The 22,393-nt window shown below is 44.8% G+C and overlaps 1 protein-coding gene across 1 annotated transcript in view; it reads right to left on the reverse strand.

Moving 5' to 3' along the window:
- Positions 1 to 392: 392 nt before the first annotated feature.
- Positions 393 to 22,393, reverse strand: part of qtrt2 (queuine tRNA-ribosyltransferase accessory subunit 2) — a 57,723-nt gene continuing 35,722 nt past the window's right edge. Inside the window, 3 exon segments of the mRNA XM_045701937.1 lie at positions 393 to 630; positions 858 to 975; positions 6,305 to 6,483. Coding sequence (XP_045557893.1) covers positions 393 to 630; positions 858 to 975; positions 6,305 to 6,483 — 535 coding nt within the window.

Here is a 22,393-nt window from a genome sequence, read left to right on the forward strand (position 1 = left end):
TTTTGATTTGTTGACATGCTTGTTTTGTTTTTATGGATGACTTCCGCCCACTGCAAAGCCAATTTCCCCTTAGAGTTCTCTAAAAATGCATCCTGACTGCCTGGAATGAATGACTGATCTGACATGATTGGATAGGTGAGAGCAATTCAATGGTAACGTTGCTTTCATCTAGCCAACTGTCAAACCCACTGATCACTCTTGAAAGAAGGAGAGAAAGGTCTCCCTACACTTTCACCTGGATCCCTCTACACTCCCTCCTTTTTATTCTATCTTCCCCATTCCCAATAACCCTTCTATTTCCTCTCCTCTCCATTCCACCCTCTCCCCATGCCCCTCCCTACCTTTACCTCTCTAACTAATCTACCTATCCTTCTCCCCAGCCCCCTCCCTGCTCACCGCCTGCCTAGTTCTTGTAGTACTCTCTTCTTGAGGAGGCCCAGCCTGTTGCTGGCCAGCACCCCCCTCAGGGCGGTGAAGAAGGCGCAGTAGTGGGCCATGTTGTGGAGCATGAGCAGGACTCCAGCCAGCAGCTCATTGGTCACTAGCAGGTGGAGTAGACACGCCTTCTTGTGGTTCCTGCAGTGGTAGCAGCCACACCCCTCCACTAGCGGACTGAAGTCATCTCTGTACCTGGAGAGCAGAGGTCAAGGGTCACAGACAGACAAACAGACACACACACATACATGTGCACACACACACACACACACACACACACACACACACACACACACACACACACACACACACACACACACACACACACACACACACACACACCATGTTCCTTTGAGTAGAGTGCAAGGGACAGAGGCACATGTGTACAGTACACACACTAAGTGACACTCATGGACATAAACCTCTCATCTTTCAGGTTGATTTTAAAAGGAGTCATCTTGCTTTGGTTTTCTTGGGGATTATCAGTTCCAGTCGTCTCACCTACGCCAGCATTTGGCTTGTCCTTGTCCGACTCCACAACTGCCAAAATACGCACCAATCAAATCAATCCCTTATGCCACACCCATTAAACTACACCAATTTTATATTTTCACTAAACCCACACATTCCAAAATCCACAGCAGTCAGATCATGCCCTAAAACCATACATCCTAAACCAATTATGGCCCTTTGTGTTCTAATTTCACACTCTTCTCCTCTCCGACAAAGGAATATCAGTATTTGCTGAATTCCAGCCACCGTCCACCAAAACCCAAAACCCTCCAACCCCCCACACACACACTAAGTCACACACAAAGAGTTATCAGGCACCACCACCCAGAGAGAGCAGCTGAGGTCAACAGGAGGGCAAACAGAATGATCCAGTCATGGAGAGAGGTATAGAGAAAAGGAGAAAGAAAGAGATAGAAAGAGAAAGTGAGAGAAACAAAGAAGAGAGGGGGAGAGAGAGAGGGAGAGAGAGAGGGGGAGAGAGAAAGGGGGAGAGAGAGAGAGGGAGAGAGAGAGAGAGAGAGAGAGAGAGAGAGAGAGCGAGAGAGCGAGAGAGCGAGAGAGAGAGAGCGAGAGAGGACATAAACAAAGAGGGAGCAGATAGCGGGAGAGAGGACAAACTGATTGATCCTGTTAGAGAGAGAGAAACAAAGAAGAGAAGAGATAGGAATGGAGAGAGAGATAGAGAGTGAGAGAGAGAGAGAGAGAGAGAGAGAGAGAGAGAATGAAAGGGCATAGCAAAACAGAGATTGGTGGAGATGGAGAAGAGAAGAGCACATGTATATAATAAATAGGGAGGAGAGTGAAAGGGGATGGATAAAGATGAAAACAAGAGTGAAGAGAACAAACATGACAAGGAAGGGGGGATGAGGGGACAAAGGAGGTGGGCAAAGAGAGAGGTAAAATTGGATATGGGAGGGAGGGAGTGAGAGGGGGGAGAGGGATGTACAAGGCAAACGAGGGGTGGATCGTAAAGAAAGGGAGAAAGAGTTTGACAGATGGAGGGAGAGAAGGAGGCAGAGGAAAGAGAGGGATAGTGAGAGTGAAGAGAGGAGAATAGAGGGAGTGATTTGAAGAGAGAGAGAGACAGACAGACAGACAGACAGACAGACAGACAGACAGACAGACAGACAGACAGACAGACAGACAGACAGACAGACAGACAGACAGACAGACAGACAGACAGACAGACAGACAGACAGACAGACAGAGGGATTAAAAGAGAGGGGAAGGATGGCAGGTGGATTAAACCAGGGCCTGTGGTGCCAGAGAAGATGGCTGTGACGCCACCTCCCCATGGAGCCCTCTAATTGGCTGAGAGGGGATTTGGACGCTCTCGCCTCTTTAGCTGATGGACCCCAGTCTTGTCCTCACACTCACCTCCAGTGAACCCCATTACACTCCCCCGTACAGAATTTATTACTGCTGTCTGTCTAAACGAGTCTGATCCCCAACTTTTAAATCAGAATCTGTTACTTTGGCCTGATATAGAAACTTTTACAGCTATCAACCAGAATATGTATAATTCTCACGGGAGGGTTCAATTTCCCTCAAGAACGCTTTAATCATATTGAGTTTTCTTTTCCTTTATCAGAGAGTAACGGCAAGCATAATTCAATAGTTATCAGTTTACTGGGGTAACAGTGAGATCGTCCATTGATTTCATTTCACCATCTGACCCATTGGGTTTGTTTCTTCACCCAGTTATTTTATTTGACTGATACTGCCTCTTACTCCTTCAAACAAACAACGTCAATATTTGTGGTCACACAGACAGCGAGGCACAATTACAAAGTGTAACGGCTGTCGTCGGAAGAAAACCAAGATACAGCGGAGGTTGTGTGTTCATCTTGGTATTTAATTCAAAAAACAAGAGAACGCTACAAAAATGAACAAAACACTCGATAGCAACGACAGCAAACAGTCCTGTCTGGTCCCAACTGAACAAAACAGAAAACAATCCCCCACAAAACCCAAAGGAAAAACCTGCTCCTTATGTGTGACTCCCAATCAACAACAACGAACTTCAGCTGTGCCTGACTGGGAGCCACACACACACACACACACACACACACACACACACACACACACACACACACACACACACACACACACACACACACACACACACACACACACACACACACACGGCCCAAAACAAAGAAATACCAAAAACCTAGAAAAAGAACATAGAACGCCCACCCAATGTAACACCCTGGCCTAACCAAAATAAAGAACAAAAAACCCCTCTCTATGGACAGGGCGTTACACAAAGAAACAGACACTTTCTATCTATTAAAACTGCTCTAGTCCAATCTCTCCTTAAAAACCCCTCTCTATGGCCAGGGCGTTACAAAAAGAAACAGACACTTTCTATCTATTAAAACTGCTCTAGTCCAATCTCTCCTTAAAAACCCAATCTAGACCTCTCCTCACTGAGTAGTAATAGACCCCTCTCTAAACTTCCTTTTTTTAATCCATGATTTTAGAAAAAGTTGTTTTCAAGCAATCGGTGGCTTATTTGAGTATGAACAACTTATTCGAAAAATTCCAGTGGCTTCCGCTCACTTCACAGCACGGAAACTGCTTTATAGAAAGTCAGTAAGGACTTCTTCTGTTGGGTGCTGACGCCGGTGAATGCTTTAGTTCTATTGGATCTCAGTGCCGTGTTTGATACTATTGATCATAACATCTTTGTTGACTGGCTGGAAAGATGGGTGGGAATCTTAGGCTTTGCCTTCGACTGGTTCAAGTAATATCTACTGTATGTGGTAGACATTTCTCAGTGAGCACGGGTGGTTCAGTATTGTCCGCAGAACTTATTCACAATGGTGTCCCTCAGGGAATTCTGGGCCCCATTCTTCTTGGGAGGGAAACAAACTCAATATACTTTAAAATGACTAGAACCAAATCAAAACTTTGTAGGAATGATAATGGACCTACATCCAATGTGTTAAAGTCATTTTAGTAGCCAGCCATATAAGGGTTAGAAGTAAGCTATTTGGCTGGCAGTCAGTGGCGACCCGTCATTCTGTTTTGAACCTGTCACGTCCTGACCAGTAATAGGGGTTATTTGTTATTGTAGCTTGGTCAGGAAGTGGCAGAGGGTATTTGTTTTATGTGGTTTGGGGTGGTTGTGTGTTTAGTGGTGTGTTTGATTTATTATTCCGGGTTTTGGGCACTGGTCTATGTTAATGTATTTCTATGTTTTGTCTAGTTCTTTGTATTTCTATGTTTAGTTAATTGGGTATTGGACTCTCAATTGGAGGCGGGTGTTTTCTAGTTGCCTCTGATTGAGGGTCCTATATATAGGTATGTGTTTGTTTTAGTATTTGTGGGAGATTGTGCTGTGTATAGCTCTGTGCCTTACCGGCCTGTTATTTGTCGTTGTGTTTTTTGTGTACATATTTATTTTGGTTTACCTTCTTTGTCCGTTTAAATAAAAGATGAGTGCACATTTCCCCGCTGCGTCTTGGTCCACTTTACCCTACGACAACCGTGACAGAGCCCCACATTTTTTGCAATTTTTTGTATTAATAATAACAACAAAAATAAATGTATATATAATTATTTTATTTTGGGGGGTGCCTGTTTTGCATGTTATTTTGGCATTAATATGTGTCACATATCAGATTGCACACTGATATTTATCATTGAGTTAATAAAGCCGCATACAAACGGTCTCGTTTTTGCTTTCTTGAGTAAGGCAGCTCCAAAATGCAGGTGTTTCAGCCTAGCTCAGTGCTTTCTGTGGTGGTGGGGCGAGCCACCAGAAAATAGGAGCATTGCGCCATGATTGGCTCAGTGTTCTGTCACTCATGGGGACACTACGTCCTCGCCAAGTTAAAGTCCTTAGTAAGGGTAGACATCCAAAATGTCAGCCCTTTGGGTCCTGCCATAGAGTACCCTTCCAAGAAGGCTCAAGGTCATTGGCCACAGATAAAATTTGGTAAAATCACGTTATAAGTACAGTAGCTTGATTGGAAGGAACATGTCAACGTCTTCCTTTCAAAGTTTTAGCTAGCAGTCATCATGAATAAAGTTGACAATCTACTGGCAAATAATTTATAATCCTTGTCATATGAAGATAAATAATAAAGAGAAATTGTAAATGAATCGGTGCTCATCGGCTATTGGACATAAAGATTAACATTACACAAGTTGGAAATCGCTAATTCAACAATGAGTGGTTTGGAAGGAATCAGTGGCTAACTGCAAGCATTGCAAAGCAATCACTAGCCTGCTATTCAGTAGAGTGGCTGTGTGTTTTTTTTTCTGAGTTCCAACCATAAATCCAGAGAATGACAGACTTTAATGACGAAGTTTGATGACAAACTTTGCCCACAAAGGACCGCCACACCACCTTCACAAGGTGAGTCCAAAAATGTATTGTATGCTGCTGCATAAATGATGTCATATGCCAGGGAGATATGTATACTGTAGCTAAGAAAGTAATACTAAGTGTATGTTGTGTAGTAAGCTGTTAATAGCTCATGTGCCTCACCCTAATAATTTGGTCTATTTTCACCAATGCGGTATTGTACAGCTTGACAGTGCTACTGATAGTAGTGGTGGCGCTTGGCTTGCAAGTAAAAATTCAGCACACACAACATCTATAATAGAATTCTGTTATTCCACATGTCAAATTAGAATCTTATTTAACGCGTCAAATAGTGTTATATGACGTGTATCTTTCTTTATACGCAAAGACCCAAACGCCGTTCAATGTGCCTCACCCTAATAATTTGGTCTATTTTCACCTCTTAATTTCGCCTACTGTTCTAACTCGGTGGTGCACATGTAGACTATAACCTGTTTTAGAGAAATGTAATCATAGAATATTGTAAGAGCTATCATTGTCTGTTTATATGCCCCTTTATTTATCCTACGGTTCTGACTTGTTGTACAGGGAGTACACTGTAAGAATGGCCCATGTTCTGAATTCTGTCGCTGTACATTTCAAAAGTGCTAAACAAATAGTTATATTGACTACGTCCATTGTCACTCGCTCATTAATGTCTTAATCGAAATTACGGATTGCCTCTTATCCGCTTGTCGTCCCCTTATGCCATAGTTCGTACATCTCAATTGTCATTAGAAATCACATTTGTTTAAGCAAGTCAGCCTTATCAGCTATGTTTTTTTTAAAGGCAGTAAATGAGGCTGAATTAACTGTTTTGCTGCCAGACAAGGCTCCGCTGAAAGCCAGGTGTAGCAGTGGTAAGGAGTTGGGACTCTGCTGTTGGGACTCTGCTGTTGGGGCTTTGTCACCGTTATAGTGCAATTCATGTATTGTTTAGTGTTGTGTTGTGTTGTGTAGTGGCTTTGCTGGAAGTTGGCGCTTATGGAACACCCTGACCAGTTGGGGGTGCCTCTACACCAGCACCTGCGGATTCTGGATCAGTGGTGATGTTGAAGGGGAAGGAGAGGGCACAGCCTCGCTCTGTCACCTGAAAGGAGAAGAAGCGTTCAAACAGATCCACTTCCACCTCCACGCACGCCAGCGCCTCGTCTGGCCGCCCCAAGCCATGCATCAGCCTGACACACACATACAAACAGACCAGGGTTTCTGTTAGTAAAATGTGGCGCCGGACATTTGACCAGTATCATTTTAATTTACCGGACATTTGAGAAATTTACCGGACCCATATGAATTGGCTGTGGAACCTGATTAGGCCATCCAACCATGTTGCTCAGAATGACAGAAATCACATTTAGATGATATTATGGTCATTAATATTAACAGAACATGCAAGTTGAGGATGCAATGATATGCGGACCTTCTTACTCAATTCTGATGTAAACTTTGAACATGTTAGAACAACTTTCCCTTAGTCAACAAGACGAGTAACGAACAGCAAAACCCTCAGCTTATATCATTCTATTATCCCCATAGTAGAAACGTTGACCTATTCTATTGGTCAGCTTGTTGAGAAACAGATGGCCTACTCCAAACACTCTGGGACAGTTGTGGGATGATAGATCCCACATTCAACCAGTAGGCCTAGACTACATAACAAAACTTTAAAAAGCAATGAGTCTGATGCAACAGATCAGAACGTTTTGCCTAAAATGTTGATAAACTATTATTTCTTCACATTATCAGTGCAGCAATGAACACAAGGCAGGAGGCTATGTGAGAATGTTCGTTCCATAATACAATTAGCGGGAAAACACCGTTGTCAAAAGCACACCACACATGCAAGCCGTTTCATGTGACAGGGAAGGAAATATCCACTAAATGATGCAAATTAAGCTATAGACCGATAAGCATGACCAGTCACATCTATTTCCATCAACTGGTATTTATCAGCTTTTCTATTTTTTTTATTGTCCAAAAGCCGGCTATTACTGGCTAATGGAAACCCTGCTACAGACAAACACATATACACAGACAGGTAGGCAGACAAACAGGCAGACAAACAGATATAAATGTATTACTCTGTTGATCAATGATCAATGGTTGACTTATTAGGCAGTATGCAGTCTATCAGACAAACTGACAGACTCTTACCTATCTATCTCATCTAGCAGTGCTATCCCTGAAGCACTACAGATGCAGCATCTCTCGCTCTAACACGCACGCACACGCACACACACACACACGCACGCACGTGCGCAGCGCACGCACGCACACACACACACGTAAACAACAAAATCAATACCAACATTGAACATCCACACACAGAGCAGATGCATGCTCACACAGCAGACAAACAGATTGCATCCCCCATCATCCCTCATCCTCCTCCAAGCCACCTCAACCCACCCCACTCTTAAAATCACTCTTTATTTTCCCCTCTCTCTCGCTCTCCCTTTCAATCTCTCTGTCTTTCTCACTTAGGTTTCAGTTAACCGTCTCTCTCTGGCCCTCTGCCTTGAGGTTCCAGGGCCAAACACAATTTACCATCCCATAATGAGTCCATGGTGCCTAAAGGGAGGCTGTGTATCTCCCAGTGCCACCACAACCCAGGGGCAGTCTGACCAAGCACAGCCTCTTTTCATTAAGGAATCCCAGTATGGCCTCAAAGGGAGCATCTGGGGGTCTCGGATACGGCATCTGGCTCTCTCTCCACTGCCCCTTCGCCACCCCAGATCCCCAGTCGGCTCCCTTACTTCCAGGGCAAGGGGGAATAGGACAGAGGTCTCCCAAACGCTGGGGCACTGGGAGCTCTGGGGGAAGTTTGAGTCTACACTCCGCCAGGCCAGTATTCCCAGTGCAGCTGGAAGAGGAGTGGGGTTGCCATGGCTCCCAGGAGGGAAGTCAGTGGTTGCCATGGTTTCCTGGGGATTCTGGAGTGAGCACAATGAGCACAGAGTGATGGGAGAGAGAGGGAAGGGAGGGAGGGGAATCTGTATTTTTCTTAGTCTCCCACTGAGAGTAAAATCAGCATGCTAGGGGGTCTTAGGGTTGAGTGTGTGGGGGGTGGGGGGGGTTAATAACTTATAACAGGAGAGGGGTTAAAGGTAGGACCTGTATGGTGGTGGGGGGGTGTCACATGATCACTCAACTCAATTAGAGCCACTAATTGGCCAGCCTGTCCTCTCCCATCACCTGGTAATATGTCTGTGAGTGAGAGGTGAGGAGAGACACCTACAGACACACAGACACACTGGAGCTGTCACGTTCGTCGTAAAGATGGGACCAAGGCGCAGCGGGAATGTGTATGCTCATCTTCTTTATTGTGAAGAAAAAACAAAACAAACACTTAAACAAAAACAACGATGAAAAACAGTCCTGTGAGGCACACAGCTACACACATACGGAACAACTACCCACAAAAACCCATTAAAAAACACCCCTACTAAATAGGACCTTCAATTAGAGGCAACGAGAAACAGCTGCCTCCAATTGAAGGTCAAACCAATAAACTAAGCATAGAAATAGATAAACTAGACACAGACATAGAAATAGACTAACATAGAACATTGCCCAACAAACCCCGAAACACATTAAACAAACACCCCCTGCCACGTCCTGACCAAACTACAATAACAAATAACCTCTTTACTGGTCAGGATGTGACAGGAGCAGGGAATAAACAGAGAGAAGTAGAGAGAGATAAGAGAGACAGAATGCAGAGAGGAGAAAAGAGTGAGATAAATAAAAAGCATTAAGGGGGGTATGTCTTGTTTTGAAAAGCATGCTGCTTTAGGGGGTGAAGGAGTGAGGGAAGGAGAGATAAAGAAAGAAAGAATTGGGTCTGTAAGGGTAGGAGTGAGGGAAGGAGAGACAGAAAGAAAGAATTGGGTCTGTAAGGGTAGGAGTGAGGGAAGGAGAGACAAAGAAAGAAAGAATTGGGTCTGTAAGGGTAGGAGTGAGAGAAGGAAGGAGAGAGAAAGAAAGAATTGGATCTGTAAGGGTAGGAGTGAGAGAAGGAAGGAGAGAGAAAGAAAGAAAGAATTGGGTCTATAAGGGTAGGAGAGAGGGAAGGAGAGACAAAGAAAGAATTGGGTCTGTTAGGGGAGGAGTGAGGGAAGGAGAGACAAATAAATAATTTGATCTGTAAGGGGAGGAGTGAGGGAAGGAGTAAGAGTGGGGTGGAATGAAAGAGCATTCATATTATATTTAGGGGAGTGTGGGTGCAGACAGAGAAAGTGTAAAAAGGGTTACATCTGCCAACTGGAGCTGGTGTAGAGGGGCACTCAAACCTCTGCTAGCTAGAGTCTATGAAGAGTTAAAGGGCAGGGTAGCCAACTCAGCAGCTTTGATCTTCAGATCCCTGCCAGCTACTTTTCCTCCCCTGAAAACGATTAGCAACATATTCAGATAATTTTAAGGCAGCCTCAGAGTTTTTAATCTGAGAGTTTTTGATAAATTTAGCCACTAACTTTAACTGCAGTGAAGCAGCCGGGATGAGAGCAGGAGAAAGAGAGGGAGAGAAAGAGAGAAATAGAGAGCAGCTGCCTGATGAACAGGAAGAAGAGCTGCAGCACACACACACACACACACACACACACACACACACACACACACACACACACACACACACACACACACACACACACACACACACACACACACACACAAACACTCACGATGCTGAGAAACAGCACGGGGGAAGAACCGCAGATGGCTGTTGTGATTTGACGGTATAGTCGTAATAGACAGGTTATAATGTCATTTTTGCCAATGCACCCTACAGTGGGAGCTGTTATATCACGCTTTATACATTCTTTATAACAGAGGTCCTCAAAGTGGAGTCCACGGAGGTACTGCAGGGGTCTGCAGCCAAATCAATAGGAACACCTTCCTAATATTGAGTTGCACCCCTTTTGCCCTCAGAACAGCCTCAATTATTCAGGGTATGGACTCTACAAGGTGTCAAAAGCGTTCCACAGGGATTCTGGCCCATGATGACTCCAATGCATCCCACAATTGTGTCAAGTTGGCTGGAAGTCCTTTGGGTGGTGGACCATTCTTGATACACAGGGGAAATTGTTGAGCATGAAAAACCCAGCAGCGTTGCAGTGCTTGACACACTCAAACTGGTGCGCCTGGCACCTACTACCATACCCGTTCAAAAGCACTTAAATCTTTTGTCTTGCCCATTCACCCTCTGAATGACACACATACACAATCCATGTCTCAATTGTCTCAAGGCTTAAAAATCCTTCCTTAACCGGTCTGCTCCCCTTCATCTACACTGATTGGATTTAACAGGTGACATCAATAAGCCACCATAACTTTCACCAGGATTCACCTGGCCAGTCTATGTCATGGAAAAAGCAGGTGTTCCTAATGTTTTCTACACTCAGTGTATGTACAGTTGAAGTCAGAAGTTTACATGCACTTAGGTTGGAGTCATTAAAACTCGTTTTTCAACCACTCCACAAATGTATTGTTAACAAACTATAGTTTTGGCAAGTCGGTTAGGACATCTACGTTGTGCATGACACAAGTCATTTTTCCAACAACTGTTTACAGACAGATTATTTCACTTATAATTCACTGTATCATAATTCCAGTGGGTCAGAAGTTTACATACACGAAGTTGACTGTGCCTTTAAACAGCTTGGAAAATTCCAGAAAATGATGTCATGGCTTTAGAAGCATCTGAGAGACTAATTGACATCGTTTGAGTCAATTGGAGGGTACCTGTGAATGTATTTCAAGGCCTACCTTCAAACTCAGTGCCTTTTTGCTTGACATCATGGGAAAATCAAAAGAAATCAGTGAAGACCTCATAAAAAAATTTGTAGACCTCCACAAGTCTGGTTCATCCTTAGGAGCAACTTCCAAACACCTGAAGGTACCACATTCATCTGTACAAACAATAGTACGCAAGTATAAACACCATGGGACCACGCAGCCGTCATACCGCTTAGGAAGGAGACGTGTTCTGTCTCCTAGAGATGAACGTACTTTGGTGCGAAAAGTGCAAATCAATCCCAGAACAACAGCAAAGGACCTTGTGAAGATGCTGGAGGAAACAGGTACAAAAGTATCTATACCCACAGTAAAATGAGTCCTATATCAACATAACCTGAAAGGCCGCTCAGCAAGGAAGAAGCCACTGCTCAAAACCCACCATAAAAAAGCCAGACTACGGTTTGCAACTGCACATGGGGACAAAGATCGTACTTCTTGGAGAAATGTCCTCTTGTCTGATGAAACAAAAATAGAACTGTTTGACCATAATGACCATCGTTATGTTTAGAGGAAAAGGGGGGAGGCTTGCAAGCTGAAGAACACCATCCCAACCGTGAAGCACGGGGGTGGCAGCATCATGTTGTGGGGGTGCTTTGCTGCAGGAGGGACTGGTGCGCTTCACAAATAGATGGCGTCATGAGGTAGGAAAATTATGTGGATATATTGAAGCAACATCTCAAGACATCAGTCAGGAAGTTAAAGCTTGGTCGCAAATGGGTCTTCAAAATGGACAATGACCCCAAGCATACCTCCGAAAGTTGTGTTAAAATCGCTTAAGTACAACAAAATCAAGGTATTGGAGTGGCCATCGCAAAGCCCTGACATCAATCCCATAGGAAAGTTGTGGGCAGAACTGAAAAAGCGTGTGCGAGCAAGGAGGCCTACAAACCTGACTCAGTTACACCAGCTCTGTCAGGAGGAATGGGACAAAATTCACCCAACTTATTGTGGGAAGCTTGCGGAAGGCTACCTGAAACGTTTGACCCAAGTTAAACCATTTAAAGGCAATGCTACCAAATACTAATTGAGTGTATGTAAACTTCTGACCCACTGGGTATGTGATGAAAGAAATAAAAGCTTAAATAAATACTTCTCTCTACTATTCTGACATTTCACATTCTTAAAATAAAGTGGTGATCCTAACTGACCTAAAAAAGGCAATTTTTACTGTGTGTATGTATATACAGTACCAGTCAAAAGTTTGTACACAACTACTCTTTACTTTTCTTTATTTTTACTATTTTCTACATTCTGTGAAATAACACATGGAATCATGTAGTAACCAAAAAAGTGTTGTGACAAGGTAGGGTTGGTATACAGAAGATAGCCCTATTTGGTAAAAGACCATGTCCATATTATGGCAAGAACAGCTCAAATAAACAAAGAGAAATTACTTTACTTCAAGACACGAAGGTCAGTCAATTCGTACAATTTCAAGAACTTTGAAAGTTTCTTCAAGTGCAGTCGCAAAAACCATCAGGCGCCATGATGAAACTGGTCCGCCACAGGAAAGGAAGACCCAGAGTTTCCTCTGCTGCAGAGGATAAGTTCATTAGTTACCAGCCTCAGAAATTTCAGCCCAAATAAATGCTTCACAGAGTTCAAGTAAAAGACACATCTCAACATCAACTGTTCAGAGGAGACTGCGTGAATCAGGCCTCCATGGTATAATTGCTGCAAAGAAACCCCTACTAAAGGACACCAATAAGAAGAAGAGACTTGCTTGGGCCAAGAAACACTAGCAATGGACATTAGACTGGTGGAAATCTGTCCTTTGGTCTAATGAGTCCAAATTTGAGATTTTTGGTTCCAACTGCCGTGTCTTTGTCAGATGCAGAGTAAGTGAAAGGATGATCTCCGCATGTGTGGTTCCCACCATGATGCATGGAGAAGGAGGTGTGATGGTGTGGGGGTGCTTTTCTGGTGACACTGTCACCCAACCGAAACCCAATTGAGATGGTTTGGGATGAGTTGAACCACAGAGTGAAGGAAAAGCAGCCAACAAGTGCTCAGCATATGTAGGAACTCCTTTAAGACTTTTGGGAAAGCATTCCAGGTGAAGCTGGTTGAGAGAATGCCAAGAGTGTGCAAGGCAAAGGATGGCTACTTTGAAGAATCTCAAATATAAAATATATTTTGATTTGTTTAACCATTTTTTGGTTACTGTCAGCGTACTGGTGTTGAAGTCAGGTGCAGGAGAGCAGAGAGTTGTGATCAGGCGCACTCTTTATTTGGGCAGAAGCACAACAAACGGATGCAACAGCGTGAAAATCTCCAGAAAATAAGCAAAAGAGAAATGCGCAAAATAGCGTCACAAAACAAACGTAATAATCCAACCTCCCATGGGTTACACAAGAATACCCAGGGGGGAAATAACCAGCCTGGCGCGGCACACTGAACATGTAACAAAAACAATTCCACACAAGGACATGGGGGAAACAGAGGAATATATATACACAATGTGATTAGGGAATGTAAACCAGATGTGCAGAAAACAAGACAAAACAAATGGAACAATGAAAAATGGAGCGGCGATGGCTAGAAGGCCAGTGACGTCGACCGCCGAACGCCGCCCGAACAAGGAGAGGAGCTGACTTCGTTGGATGTCGTGACAGTTACTACATGATTCCATATGTGTTATTTCATAGTTTTGATATTTTCACTATTGTTCTACAATGTAGAAAAAGTAAAAATAAAGAAAACCCCTTGAATGAGTAGGTGTGTCCAAACTTTTGACTGGTACTGTATATAGGGAGTAAAAAAAAGAAGAAAGTATGTAGGGAGGAGAAAATAACATCGCCATTGCTATATATAGGAAGTAGAACATAACATGGCTATATACAGGGAGTACAATGTAGAAAATAGTTTTTTTTCAAAAGTGTACACACATACATACCTTTATACCTTTATTTTACGTTTTTTTGTCACTTAGCAGAGCGATTTACAGTTAGTGCATTCATTTTAGGGGGGGGGGTGCTGTGGGATTATTTAAGATAATCTTTGAAGAGGTAGTGCTTCAAACATTTTTGGAAGATGGGCAGGGATTCTGCTGTCCTAGCTTCAGGGGTAAGCTGGTTCATTGGGGGTGCCATGACATTGGGGGTGCCATGGCTGTGTGAGAGCTTCCCTCCCATAGGGGTAGGATGGCCAAGAGAGGTGGCAGAACGGAGTTCTCGGGTTGGGGTGTAGGGTTTGAGCAGAAGGGGAAGTTCCTCTTGCTGCTCCAGAGGCAAGGACCAAGGTCTTCTAGTGGATGCGAGCATCGACTTGAAGACAGTGGAGTGTGCAGAGTAACGTGGTGACATGGGATTTGGGAAGTTTGAACACCAGGCAGGCTGCAGCGTTCTGGGTAAGTTGCAGGGGTTTGATGGCAAAACCTGGGAGCCCAGCCAACAGCGAGTTGCAGTAGTCTAGACAGGAGATGACAAGTGCTTGGATTAGGATCTGCGGCGCTTCCTGTGTGAGGTAGTGTCATATGTTGCAAGCAAGCAGCATACCGCACTGCATCCCACTGCTGGCTTGCCTCTGAAGCTAAGCAGTGTTGGTCTTAGTCAGTCCCAGAATGGGAGACGAAATGCTGCTGGGAGTAGTGTTGGAGGGCCAGTAGGAGGCAATCTTTCCTCTGGCCTAAAAGAAAATATACCAATGCCCCAGGGCAGTGATTTGAGACATTGCCCTGTGTAGGGTGCCGTCTTCGGATGGGGTGTTAAAATGGGTGTTCTGACTCTCTGTGGTCACTAAAGATCCCATGGCACTTATCATAAGAGTAGGGGTGTTAACCCTGGTGTCCTGGCTAAATTCCCAATCTGGCCCTCATACCATCATGGCCAGCTAATCATCCCCAGCTTTCATTCATCCTTTTCCCTGTAGCTATTCCCCAGGTTGTTGCTGTAAATGAGAATATGTTCTCAGTCAATTGACCTGGTAAAATAAGGGTGTGATAACATTTATAAAATAATGAACCTGCAGGAGTGAGTCACTGCTTTGATGTTTGCAGAAAACTACAAGGTTCTTTGCACTCTGGGAGGGGGACAATGTGGAGAGGTCTTGAAGTTGGTAGAGCTGTTCTTCCTCCCGGGGGAGGCCTGTCTTGTTAAGCTTGAGGTGGTGGGCCGACACCAAGCTAAGATGCGTGTCGCCACCTGGGTGTCAGAAGGGGGAAGGAGAAAAGTAGTTGAGTGTCATCCACATAGCAATGATAGGAGAGACCGTGTAGGATATGACGAAGCCGAGTGACTTGATGTCCAAAGAGAAGAGGGGAGCCCTGGTATGATCCACCTGCCAGGTAGGATGCAATCCAAGAGTGTGCAGAGACTGTGACGTCCAGCCCTGAGAAGGTGGAGAGGAGGATCTGATGGTTCACGGTGTAGAAGGCAGCGGATAAATTTATGAGGATGTGAACAGAGGAAAGAGTCAGCTTTGGCAGTGTGGAAAGCCTCCGTGACACAGAGAAGAGCAGTTAGGTTGAGTGAGCCGCCTTGAAGCCTGACTGGCTAAGGTCAAGAAGATCATTCTGAAAGAGATAATGAGAGAGTTGGTCAGAGACAGCACGCTCAAGTATTTTGGAAAGAATTCCAGGATACCGGTCTGCAGTTTTTTACATCAAAGGGGTCGAGTGTTGGTTTCTTAAGGAGGGGAGTGACTCAGGCCATTTTAGGGGATGCAGCCAGTGGTCAGGGATGAGTTGATGAGTGAAGTGAGGAATGGGAGAAGGTCTCCAGAGATGGTCTGGAGAACGTTGTCGGGCAGCCAGACCTCACTAGTCGCAGGATTTCATCTGGAGAGACAGGGGGGAACAGGTCAAGGCGTAGGGTAGTTCTGCGTGAGTGGGACCAGTGGATTCAATAGGCTGTAAATGAAGAGCAGAAGTCATCAAGCTCCTTTTCAAAGTGGTTGACAAAGTCGTCCGCAGAGAGGGACGAGGGAGGGGGAGGGGTGGAAGATTAAGGAGGAGAAGGAAGGTGGCAAAGAGTTTCCTAGGGTTACAGGCAGAAGCTTAAAATTATAGTGATAGAAAGTGGCTTTAGCAGCGGATACAGAGGAAGAGAAGGTAGAGAGGAGGGAGTGAAAGGATGATAAGTCCTCTGGAAATGTAGTTTTCCTACATTGTCTCTCAGCTGCCCGCAACCCTGTTCTGTAAGCTTGCAATGAGTCCCGGCGCAGGAGGGGACGGCCGAGCCAGCCGGGAAGAAAGGGGACAGCGCGAGTCATAGGATGTGGAAAGGAAGGATAGTAGGGTCGAAGAGGCAGAATCAGGACACAGGAGGGAGTAGGTTTTAACAGAAAGGAGAGATGAGTGGATAGAAGAGGAGAGATTAGTGGGAGAGAGAGAGAGCAAAGAATGTGACGACGCATGACCATCTGGTTAGGGGCTGAGTTGCTAGGGTTAGAGGAAAGGGAGACTTGAAGGAAAGTAGGGATCAGAGACCTGGAGGAGGGTTGCAGTGAGATTAGGAGGCAAACAGCCTCTAGTAAAGATGAGGTCTAGTGTATTGCTTGCCTTTTGAGTGGGATGGGACTGGGAAAGGCTGAGGTCAAAAGAGGCAAGGAGGGGAAAAAGAGATTTGGAAGAAATGAATCGAAGGGAGACCCCTGGAGGTTGAAATCGACGAGTACGAAGAGCAGTGAGTCATCCTCAATAATGAGCTTATCAAGGTGTCAAGCTCATTGAGGAACTCTCTATGGGCACCTGGTGGCAATAGATAACAACAATGTTGGACAGCATGGAATTCAAATGAGGAGATGGACTGGTGAGGGCCAAAATAGAAAATCTCCATTTAGGAGAAATGAACAGCCCTGTGCCACCACCATGCTCTCAGACGTAGTCAGATGAAGAGAGAGCAGCTGGAGTGTTCTCTGGGGTGATCCATGTCAAGGCCAAAAAGTCTTGGGACTGAAGGGCAGCATAGTTTGAGGTGAACTTGGCGCTCTTGTCCGCAGATCGGCAGTTCCAAATGCTGCCGGAGACCAGGAATACACTAAATTTGAAGGGTTGCAGCCAACGGGTGGGAAGTGTCTGTAAAGCCAACACGAAGAGGAGTGAACTGATCGAAAACACACAGAGTTGCTGAAGCTACAAAAGAGCAAAAATGAGATCATCAAATTAAATCCAATTTTATTGGTCACATACACATGGTTAGCAGATGTTAATGTGAGTGAAGCAAAATGCTTGTGCTTCTAGTTCCGACTATGCAGGAAAATCTAACAAGTAATCTATTCACAACAACTGTTCACAACAACTACCTTATACACACAAATACACACAAATGTAAAGAGATGAATAAGAATATGTACATATAAATATATGGATGAGCGATGGCGTGTGGCATAGGCAAGATGCAGTAGATAGTGTAGAATACAGTATATAGTACATATGAGATGGGTAATGTAGGATATGTAAACATGATTAAAGGGGCATTATTTAAATTGATTAGTGATACCTCTATGTAAACATTATTGACTAGTGATACCTTTATTAAGTCTGTTTATTTAAGTGGCCAGAGATTTGAGTCTGTATGTTGGCAGCAGCCTCTCTATGTTAGTGATGGCTGTTTAACAGTCTGATGGCCTTGAGATAGAAGGTGTTTTTCAGTCTCTCGGTCCCAGCTTTGATGCACCTGTACTGACCTCGCCTTCTGGATGATAACGGGGTGAACAGGCAGTGGCTCGGGTGGGGGAGATTTGGCACCGACAGAGATGGACGCCTCACTTCGCGTTCTTAGGAAACTATGCAGTATTTTGTTTTTCTATGTATTTTTTCTTACACTGTTACCCCAGGAAATCTTAAGCCTTATTACATACAGCCGGGAGGAACTATTGGATATAAGAGCAATGTCAACGTACCAATATTACGACCAGGAATACGACTTTCCCGAAGCGGATCCTCTGTTTGGACCACCACCCAGGACAATGGATCGGATCCCAGTAGGCGACCCAAAATAACGGCGCCGCAGAAGGGGCAGATGGAGCGGTCTTCTGGTCAGGCTCCGTAGACGGGCACATCGCTCACCGCTCCGGAGTATACTACTCGCCAATGTCCAGTCTCTTGACAACAAGAGAGTGGTTGCCTTCCAGGCAATGGTTGCCTTCCAGAGAGACATCAGAGATTGTAAAATGTTTTGTTTCACGGAAACATGGCTCACTCGGGATACGTTATCAGAGTCGGTACAGCCACCCGGTTTCTTCATGCATCGCGCCGACAGAAACAAACATCTCTCTGGTAAGAAGAAGGGCGGGGGTGTATACCTTAAGATTAACGAGTTGTGGTGTGATCATAACAACATACAGGAACTCAAGTCCTTTTGTTCACCTGACCTAGAATTTCTTACAATCAAATGCCGACCGCATTATCTACCAAGAGAATTATCTTCGATTATAATCACAGCTGTGTATATCCCCCCCAAGCAGACACCTTGACGGCCCTGAAAGAACTTCATTGGACTCTATGTAAATTGGAAACCACATATCCTGAGGCTGCATTTATTGTAGCTGGGGATTTTAAGGCTAATCTGAAAACAAGGCTCCCTAAATTTTATCAGCATATCAAATGCGTGGCCCAGGCTGGCAAAATTCTGGATCATTGCTACTCTAATTTCCGCGATGCATACAAAGCCCTCCCTCACCCTCCTTTCGGCAAATCTGACCACGATTCAATTTTTGTTGCTCCCAGCCTATAGATAGAAACTAAAACAGGAAACGCCGTGCTCAGGTCTGTTCAACGCTGATCCAACCAATCTGATTCCACGCTTCAAGATTGCTTCAATCACGTGGACTGGGATATGTTCCGGATAGCATCGGACAACAACATTGATGTATACGCTCATTCGGTGAGCGAGTTTCTTAGCAAGTGCATCGGTGATGCTGTACCCACATTGACTATTAAAACCTTCCCCAACCAGAAACCGTGGATTGATGGCAGCATTCTCGAAAACTGAAAGCACAAACCATTGCTTTAAATCATGGCAAGGTGACCGGAAACATGACCGAATGCAAACATTGTAGCTATTCCCTCCGCAAGGCAATCAAACAAGCTAAGCGTCAGTATAGAGACAAAGTAGAGTCGCAATTCAACGGCTCAGACACGAGACGTATGTGGCAGGGTATACAATCAATCACGGACTACAAAAAGAAAACCAGCCCCATCGCGGACCCAGATGTCTTGCTCCCAGACAAACTAAAAACTTCTTTGCTCACTTTGAGGACAATACAGTGCCACTGACACGGCACACTACCAAAACGGGCTCTCCTTCACCGTGAACGTGAGTAAAACACCGTCAACGTCACCGTCAACGTGAGTAAAACATTTAAACGTATTAACCCTCGCAAGGCTGCCGGCCCAGACGGCATCCCTAGCCGCGTCCTCAGAGCATGCGCAGACCAGCTGGCTGGTGTGTTTACGGACATATTCAATCAATCCCTATCCCAGTCTGCTGATCCCACATGCTTCAAGAGGGCCACCATTGCTCCTGTTCCCAAGAAAGCTAAGGTAACTGAGCTAAACGACTATCACCCCATAGCACTCACTTCCGCCATCATGGAGTGCTTTGAGAGACTTGTCAAGGATCATATCACCTCCACCCTACCTGACACCCTAGACCCACTCAAATTTGCTTACCACCCCAATATGTCCACAGATGACGCAATCACAATCACACTGCACACTGCCCTAACCCATCTGGACAAGAGGAATACCTATGTAAGAATGCTGTGTATCGATTACAGCTCAGCATTTAACACCATAGTACCCTCCAAACTTGTCATTAAGCTCGAGACCCTGGATCTCGACCCCGCCCTGTGCAACTGGGTCCTGGACTTTCTGACGGGACGCAGAATAACGTCAACAAAACAAAGGAGATGATCGTGGACTTCAGGAAACAGCAGAGGGAGCAGCCCCCTATCTACATTGACGGGACAGTAGTGGAGAAGGTGGAAAGTTTTAAGTTCCTCGGCGTACACATCATGGACAAACTGAAATGGTCCACCCACACAGACAGCGTGGTGAAGAAGGTGCAACAGCGCCTCTTCAACCTCAGGAGGCTGAAGAAATTTGGCTTCTCACCAAAAACACTCACAAACTTTTACATGATCTTTTTGGCCTTCCTGTGACATCAGGTGCTGTTGCTGTCCTGGAGGGCAGGTTGTTTGCCCCTGGTGATGCATTGTGCAGACCACACCACCCTCTGGAGAGCCTTGCGGTTGAGGGTGGTGCAATTGCCGTACCAGGCGGTGATACAGCCCGACAGGATTCTCTCGACTGTGCATCTGTAAAAGTTTGTGAGTGTTTTAGATGACAAGACAAATTTCTTCAGCCTTCTGAGGTTGAAGAGGCTCTATTGCGCCTTCTTCACCATGCTGTTTGTGTGGGTGGACCATTTCAGTTTGTCCGTGATGTGTACAACTAGGTAAGATAATCAAGTGAGAGAGTGGGGTGGAGCCTTCCTCTCTTTCCTTCCTCCAATATCTCGGCAGAACAGTCTTTGTTTCGGCGACGGTCTTAGTTGACGACAAGACCAGTTGACACCGATTACCAAAACCACAACAGTCACAAATTGTCCTGCCCCTTAATCCTGGTTGATGTGTCAACAATCATCTGCAACTTATGAGCAGTCATCAGTTCACACACCAAGTAGGCTACTAGGAAGATGGGCAGGATTTAAAGTAGATGGTCCTAGCTAGCTAAAATATAGTACTAGACAACAGATTAAGAATTAATATATACTGAACAAAAATGTAAATGCAATGTAAAGTGTTGGTCCCATGTTTCATGAGCTGAAATAAAAGATCCCAGAAATTGTCCATACGTACAAAAAGCTTATTTCACTCAAATGTTGTGTTTACATCCCTGTTAGTGAGTATTTTGTAATCTGCCAAGGTAATCCATCCACCTGACATGTGTGGCATATCAAGATTCTGATTAAACAGCATGATCAGCACATATGTGCACCTTGTGCTGGGGACAATAAAAGGCCACTCTAAAATGTGTAGTTTTGTCACACAACACAATGCCACAGATGTCTCAAGTTTTAAGGAAGCTACAATTGGTATGTTGACTGCAGGAATGTCCACCAGAGCTGTTGCCAGAGAATTGAATGTTAATTGCTCTACCATAAGCCGCCTCCAGCGTCGTTTTAGAGAAATTGGCAGTACGTCCAACCGGGCTCACAACCGCAGACCACGTGTAACCACGCCAGCCCAGGACCTCCACATCCGGCTTCTTCACCTGCGGGATCGTCTGATACCAGCCACCCAGACAGCTAATGAAACTGGGGGTTTTCACAACCGAAGAATTTATGCACAAACTGTCAGAAACCGTCTCAGGGAAGCTCATCTGCGTGCTCGTTGTCCTCACCAGGGGTGTGACCTGACTGCAGTTCGGTGTCGTAACCGACATCAGTGGGCAAATGATCACCTTTGATGGCCACTGGCATGCTGGAGAAGTGTGCTCTTCATGGATGAATCCTGGTTTTAACTGTACCGGGCAGATGGCAGTCGTGTGGGTGAGCGGTTTTATGATGTCAACGTTGTGAACAGAGAGCCCCTTGGTGGCGGTGGGGTTATGGTATGGGCAGGCATAAGCTATGGACAACAAACATAACTGCATTTTATTGACGGCAATTTGAATGCACAGAGATAATGTGGCGAGATCCTGATGCCCATTGTCATGCCATTCATCTGCCTCCATCACCTCATGTTTCCAAAATGGTGGTCACACCAGATACTGACTGGTTTTCTGATCCACCCCTCTAACTATTTTTTAAGTTATCTGTGACAAACAGATGCATATCTGTATTCCCAGTCATGGGAAATCCATAGATAAGGGCCTAATTGATTTATTTAAATTGACTGATTTCCTTATATGAACTGTAACTAAGTAAAATCTTTTAAATTGTTGCATGCTGCGTTTATATTTTTGTTAAGTGTATATTTATCAATACTGGAGATATAATGAGTCCTCTAGCTATAGATGTATTTATTTTTTAATGAATATTACATACAACTACAGATTTAAAAGGATTTAGGCTGTTAGGTTCTAAATATCAGAGTAAGAAATCGACGGACACAATAATAGCTCCAACCAAGGTAATTCACCCAAAGAATTGAACAGCTGAACAGACAAAAACATATTTCCACCAGTGGTAGGCAGGAAGTTAAGTGATACGGGCAATAAACTGTTCCTTCTCCCTTAAATGTGACCTGACCTGACCTCGACCCCCTTCCTCACTAAACCACATCTCTCCACCCTTATCAGTGCCTGCCACATGTGATTACCCTTACTTTACTCAATACATTCCAAGC

The sequence above is a fragment of the Salmo salar genome, chromosome 19, assembly GCF_965601325.2.
Source record: "Salmo salar chromosome 19, fSalSal1, whole genome shotgun sequence".
NCBI classification, from domain to species: domain Eukaryota; kingdom Metazoa; phylum Chordata; class Actinopteri; order Salmoniformes; family Salmonidae; genus Salmo; species Salmo salar.